This window comes from Geospiza fortis, unplaced genomic scaffold, assembly GCF_000277835.1.
Source record: "Geospiza fortis unplaced genomic scaffold, GeoFor_1.0 scaffold130, whole genome shotgun sequence".
NCBI lineage: Eukaryota > Metazoa > Chordata > Aves > Passeriformes > Thraupidae > Geospiza > Geospiza fortis.
Window position 1 is genome coordinate 19,360,161 of NW_005054300.1, and position 7,232 is coordinate 19,367,392.

General features: G+C 42.8%; 1 protein-coding gene across 1 annotated transcript in view; it reads left to right on the forward strand.

Annotated features, from left to right (window-relative positions):
* Positions 1-7,232, forward strand: part of GRID1 (glutamate ionotropic receptor delta type subunit 1) — a 478,229-nt gene that overhangs the window by 296,323 nt on the left and 174,674 nt on the right. Inside the window, exon 6 of the mRNA XM_005417309.2 lies at positions 6,369-6,396. Within this exon, the coding sequence (XP_005417366.1) occupies positions 6,369-6,396 (28 nt within the window). The remainder of the gene's footprint in view (positions 1-6,368; positions 6,397-7,232) is intronic.

Genomic DNA, 7,232 nt, shown 5'->3' on the forward strand with positions numbered 1-7,232 from the left:
AGGCAGCAATGAGGGAGCAAGGGCCCACTAGGGCAAGCACAGTTAAAAAGCATAAACCAACCCCTGTTTCACATTTTTCTTAATTTGGTGTTTTGACAGTGTTATGAAGACCTGAAAATTGAAGAAAAAAATTCATGATGGTATAGTAAAATAATTAAGCCTAATTTCTTTGTGTGTTCCCAGGAGGGGATCATGAAGCTACTGGTCAACAGTGAAATCTAATCATTGCTCTGTTCAAAAATTAAGAAGTCTAATATGTTCTTCATCCTCTGATGTGTTCAGAGAAGTTTAGGAATAAGTGTTCACGGAGAATATTGGTTAGATTTTGATTCAGTTTTCTCTTTACTCTTCAGTAAAGGTTAAGGAGGGCAAGAGCAGCTCTCAGTTCAAACTTTCTATCTGATTTTAACATCAGTTTGTTGCAAAGGCATCTATACAGCTCTGGGTATATTTTTTTTGTGTATATTGCAAGAAATGATTCAAATACAGGATTAAATGGGTTACATTTAGGCTTTGGGTTTAGAGGCTCTTGTGAGTTGGTGTAAAAAAGCAATTGGAGTCTCTTTTGTGCTTACCAAGAAAGGTGTGAGGGGAAAAATGACCATTCTGAGCCTAAAAGTGCATGTAAGCATGAAAAATATGAAATATCCAAGATTATACAGTCTGCTCTGAATAGCTCTAAAAATATCAGAAGCTGGGTGCTTGAATGTATAGACCCTCTTGCCTCACATTATATTAGAAGTACTATTTTTATCTGATAAAAATATAATCCAATCAAATAATGTGCAAGATGTCAGGCAAGGGGTATCTGTTGTTGCCTAGTATGTGCTAACATCTGTTTACCCCATATGGGAAGTTTAACAGCAGTCTATATAGAAATGATTTTGGTAACTGAACATATTTTGTTTCTCCTGACTCATTATTTATTTTAAGAACTCCTGCTTGATATAGCAGCTCTTTCTTTCTCAAGAGTTTCTTCCCTTATTGTAATTAATATTTATCTATATTTTGGTTTCATTTGTGAACTATTCTCGTTCCTGCAAAAGTTTAACTGTGATGTGCTGCAGAATGGCAGCTTCAGGTGAGGAGCAGGCAACAGGGGAAGAGTTGAAGGTGGGATAGTGTGAATGGCTAATGGGATGGGGCCGTTCCAAGGTGGGGATTGGAGGCAGACTGTGCAGGGAATGTAGAGGAAACGAGCTTTGTTTACTCTGTGTCACCTATCTCAGCACCTTGACTGTGATGGCAATGAGGACATTATAAAACTTGTCCTAAAAAATTGTTCTAAAAACTTGTTCTATAAAACAGGGCTGCTGGACCTTGCACAGGAGGAATTTTCCCCCCTAACCAGGCCTTATGTTTCAAGCAGCACAGTGGCAGTGGATCATAGCACAGAGCTATATCTCATTCCAAGTCTGACCATGTTTTGTGTTAGGCATTTGTCTGAGTTGAGAGTAAACAGAAAAAGCCTAACAGGAGACAGGAGGGGAGTGCCCAGCAGGGCTCTGACCTGCAGTGCTCAGCTCAGGGGGTGCCCCCAGGTTTGCTGTGTCTCAGGCACCTGCCCTGGGGTGCTCAGCTCCTGCCCTGGGGTGCTCAGCTCCTGCCCAGGTGTGCTCAGCTCCTGCCCTGGGGTGCTCAGCTCCTGCCCTGGGGCCACAGCAGTGAGCACACAGGGCTCCTTGCAGAGCTGCCCCAGCTGGGACCCTGCTCGTGTCCCTGCTGCTGAGAAGGTGGCTCAGAGGCAGCATTTCCTCCTCTGCTTTTTCTGGCGTGTTTCTTTGCATGCATGGACACACGAAGCCCATCAGCCCCCTGTAGTCATGTTCCATGCATTCATCCAGCTGAAGGCTCATATTTAGCATGCATACAGGCTTTTACAAGATCTTTTTATCTGTACATTTTCACTCAGGAGCAAGGTCTGTAACAAGAAATTCTATGACTGTTGAATGTCTGATTGATTTATTTAAAGAAAAATGACAAAATATACCTTTCTTTGAAAAGCCAACTTTTATCCCCTGTTGCCTCTCCATTATAATATAGAGCTTCAACTTATGTACAGATGATTCCCTTGTAAGCTCTGATCATTTTGCATAAGTATTAGAAAACTGAAGCTGACCTTGAAGTGGTGAGTGCTGTATTTATAAATGGAAAAAAGGATTGCTTTTCTAAAATATTTGAAAAGATTTTTTTGTAGTGTTAGTTTTAAAAAAAACACAACAAAATTACCCTACCAATACTCTATAAAAATGCAAATAATATTCTTTCAAGCCTTGTTAAAGGAATAAATTAATTTGTGTTATTAAAAAACATAACTGGAACAAAGCATATAAAGCATACCAGGTAAAAGGTAGATGCTCTATAATGAATGCTTTATTACCTGTTTAGTTTATTGTTTATATTTTAATTATATTGCTTCCTAACAGACTATCCCTTTTGTAAGAACAATTTAATATATAAACAATCATATCTCAAACCTTTAGCTGAGTAATTATATACATCTTAATTTTAGCTCTGGGGAAGTTTTAGGCCTGCTCTTTGGCAAAGACTTTCTTTGTTAATTGCTGACTGGAAATGTTGTTATGTCAACCCCAAAACAATAGAAGACTAAAGAAAAAAAGAAATGCCAGCTCTTTGGAAAAAGAACTTTTTAATTGAGGTGAGCCTTTATCAATTCTATGTAATATAAATGGTAATAACTTTTGTGTGAGTGGGAAGATACTGCAAAGGATGAATAGGAGAGTTGTATTTTGTATAACTTGGAATGAACTTCAGGAGAACATTTGTAGCACAGGTGTACACTAGAGAGTGCCAGTATTTAGTATCACTTTTATTATTTTGCTTTTAGCAAATAATCAGGAGGCTCTAAAGACTTCTCTACACAGTGTGGGCCCCAACTTTGGAATTTCCACCCAGTGCTTTCTCTGTTACACTCACAGTGTATGTAGTTTACCTTTTGGAGTTCATTGAAGTTTTTCAAGTCTTGTTTATCAAATGTTTGTGGCATGATTTCTTGAAGACCCTTCTCTTTACTGGACTGGTAGATTTTGGAAGGATTTTAGTAAAATTTAGATCAGCCTCAATAATTTTAGTAGATCACTTTTTAAATTCTAATATTTGTCCCCCAACTTGTCAGCTAAGCTTCAATTCCAGTAAGGATTGTGCCATCTAGCTTATATTGCCCCTCTCAATGAAAAGCATTGTTTAGAAAATCTGAGGGTTAAAATGCACTTGCCTCAGTGTTGTGAGTATGGTGGTAAGGGCTCACTGCCCTTCTCTGCAATCTTTTCTTCCATAATTTCATCTGTGAGCTTGCTCCCCCAGTCTGAAAACTTCCTTCAGGATCTAATGTACCTGTTTATAACTGCTGCCCTTGAAGGCTGCACTGCTCACTTCTGTAATACCAGAGGATGTTAGCACCTCTAACAGAGTATTTTGCTTTGGGAAAACATCAGAACATCAGCCCAGGGAAAACAGATATCCCACCTTATAGCAGAGTTTGAACATACTGGCATTTGTTAGGGCTTTTTTGTGGCAGCAGGTAATGTCTTTCGCTACTTCTGCTTTAGTTCATGCCATGACTGGAAGCCAGAAGTGGTGGAACAAATGTACAGTGCAGGTCTGCCTTCAGGGGAGATGCCTGGTGCAGGTCTGGCCTGGGGGATGGGGCCCTTTGTGGGGCAGCATGGTGAAGGGCACAGCTCCTGCATGGTCCATGGTGCACAGGGGGGGCTGAAGGGTGGGAGGGAGTGCACAGAAGAGAAAGGAAGGAGGGAGCACAGAATATTCTGGGTTGGACAGGACCCACAAAGATCATTGAGTTCAACTCCTGACCCCACACAGGAGCACAACAAGGCTCACTCCATGTACCTGGGAGCATTGTCTGACACTTCTTGCACACAGCCAGCCTTGGGGCTGTGACCACTGCCCTGGGGAGCCTGTCCCAGTGCCCAGCTCCCTCTGGATGAAGAACCTTTTGCTAATGTCCAGCCTTGACGTGCCCTGGAACAACTCCAGGCCCCTCCCTTGGCTCCTGTCACTGTCACACAGAGCAGAGATCAGTGCCTGCCCCTCCCCTGACCCTCAGGAGGAAGTTGTGACTGCAGTGAGGTGTCCCCTCAGTCTCCTCCTCTCCAGGCTGAACTGACCAAGCAACCTCAGCCTCTCCTCATATAGTCTCCCCTCTAGACCCTTGATCATTTTCATTGCTCTCCTTTGGACACCTAAAAGTTTTGTGTCTCTTTTACATTTTGGTGCCCCAAACTGCCCCCAGGACTGGAGAGGCAGAGCAGTACACTCCAGTGCAGAGCAGAGCAGGACAATCCCTCTCTTGCCCAGCGGGCCATGCTGGGCCTGATGCCCCCCAGGACAGGGTTGGCCCTCCTGGCTGCCAGGGCACTCTGAGATACGATTCTCATCAACAAGGCTTGGGAGGGAAAGGTGGCACAAGAAAGATCTGCACACATGTAAAAACCCCTTTGGAGAGGGAGTTCAGCATCATTAGATGATTAAGGAGGAAGAATCTCAAGCTCACATAGGATCCTGTACAATTGAGAGAAAGGGGCACAGTAGGTCCTGCTGAGGGATGTTTAAAGAAATATGAGAGAGGGTTGGCTGATAGCTGTGGGAAGTGAAGCATCAGTGCAGAATCAGTGATTAAAGGGAGAATGAGAAATTGAGATCACATAACAGTCTGAACATTCTCTCTACAGGATGCTGAGGGGGCATCCCTGTCAGAAAAAGGGCAGGGACATGTTACAGGGGACAGTGGTGTGGGATCTCTGATGTGTGACAGGTCTGGTCTGTGATACAGCATGTGGCTTCCTGTTTCTTTGTTGTGTTTCCCCTGTTATCTTGTTTCATGCCTCCCTCCATATTTTCCAATAATGCCTCTGTCCTGTGGGGCTCACCTTGAGCATTTGGCTGCTCGTGGCTCACTTGTCCCTGTCCCTAGATGATCCCTTGCTCTGGTGCCTTTTTGTAAATTGTGCACACCTGTCACAGGGCAGCACAGCAGAGACTGGCCCAGAAGGTCAGTGTTAAATAGTGTCTCTGAAAAAACCAGTGCTGGGTGAGGTAGCTGCACTTTTTTCCTCTTTCTGTTTGGCTTCAGACACTTGCTATCTAATTACTGAGCACCTTGTGCACCGAACCATACAACTGGCCTTTGCAGCGAGCTTGTAATTCAGTCACTGAGTCATACTGACCCTCCTTTTTATCCTCTTTCTGATGTGTTTATAAACTTGCTACCTGTGCCTGAGACAGCAAAAATTATTCTATAATCTAGACTTCAAAGATGGTGAGAAAATTCAATTCTCAGTGATTTTCTGGTGTTCTCTGCAAAAGTAAAGCTCATCTACAACTCTGCTTTGTTCTGCTGCATCACAATAGTATTGCATAAGAGCTGGTGACCAAACCTGCTTAGCAGCCTGATTTAAAACAGAGCTGAACTTTAAAATTCACTATTTATGTGAAGAAATGAGAAAATGTATAATGCAGGGAAGTGGTCCAGCAGAGCAGCACTGTCAGCGTTTAGCTTGCAGGGGTACGTGCCAGCTCTCCGTGTCACTGCCGTGTGAGATCGGTGAGCTCAGCACTGCAGGTGCTAAACCCCATAAAATGCTTGGGTTTAGAGCACTGCTTTCAGTCTAAACATGTGACATCCCATCATTGTGGGGGCAACATAGAAGTGGTTTTCCCCTGTGTGTTAAACCTTGGGAGTGTTCATTACTGATTGCCCTTTTCTGGCTTTGCTGGCCACTGGTGATCTTCACGGACAATTGGAAAGTTCTGTGCATTTGGAAGTCTTTTCCACCCTCTTAGAAGCACAAATGTAACTATATATGTATTATAAAAACCCCCAGTATTGTCAGCCTCACACTTACAGGTTTTTAGTTGCAGAGAAACAGGTTAAAGTAAAGACTTGGAAGTTTTCTGTTCAATTGTGGAACATACTCTAAGTATTCTTTCTATTTCAGAAAATCTTACAAAATATCCTTAGGGTAAGGAAGGAATCCTCTAAAATTAGAAGACTGCTTCTATTGACAGATATTTTGTAAATGCAAAATTATTTATTTGGAAAAATGTTAGCAAATGTGTAAAAGATAGCTGTGAGTCCAAAATACTCCCAATTCATTAATTTATGATTATTATTTTCCTTCTAGTAATGGCTTTCCCCATCATTTGTATTTCCTTCTGCAGTCCCACTATTAGCCTGTGATTAAACTGATTGTACTTTTCTTTCTTGAGCTCTGACAAAAAAAAAAAAAATATCTCAACAAAGTATTCAGCAATGCAAATCTGGGCACTTCATTATATTGTCTGTAGCAGCTGATCAGAAGGTATTGTTTGCCTTTTTTTTTTTTAAGAAAAATGAAGAACTTCAAAGATTTAAAAGTGCATGTACTCAAACATGAAATGCATAATGATATTGTACTAATTGCATCTGCTGTGGGTTGGACCCTTCAGGAGAAAAATGAGACAAAGTCACTTGCAATCCCACATCAGATGATGCTCTCTATCCTTTTGACAGCATCCATCCTTTCTCCTGTAGGCATCTGCTGCTCTCCTGGGCAGTTTTGCCTCATGGGGAACAGGCCCAGCAGTCTGTTCTGGCCTGGGACATGCACCCAGTGCTGTCTGCTCCTGCTTCAGGTGTCAGGAGCTGCCTGTGCTTAGTGCTCCTAAGGAAAACCTTGGTTTTCCTTGCGTGTCTTGAGCATCCCTACATGGCACCTTTCTGTGTATAAAGACATCCTCTAAAGATGGTGCTCTGCAGCGATCCTTCTCCCTTCCTGATTTTAATGGAATCTCATTTGTCTCCTGGGGACCTGAGAGCTTGCTGTGATACATTTTCAGACCTTTGGGGATAAATGTGTGCCTCAGTCCACGCTGCCAGCGCTGCTGTTTGTTATGGGCTGGAGGCTCTCTGTCATGGGATGCAGGGAAAGGGTTTGTTGGTGTCAGCTGTAAACTGTGAGGCCTCTAAAGGTGCTTTTTGTAGCTCACAATGATAATTTGAGAATCTCTCTGGGGCAGGGAGTCAGAATATCCCCCACTGTCATTAAGGACACCTTTTCCAGGAGCTGAGAGGTGTGATGATGGTATCTATTTGCCCTTCTGATTTCTGGACATACAGTCAGGACCCAAGATGTTACCAACTTTTTTTCTAGGCTTCTGAGGGCTTCAAAGGGTTGGCATGACTGGCAAGGGGAGCTGCAGAGTGCACAGGG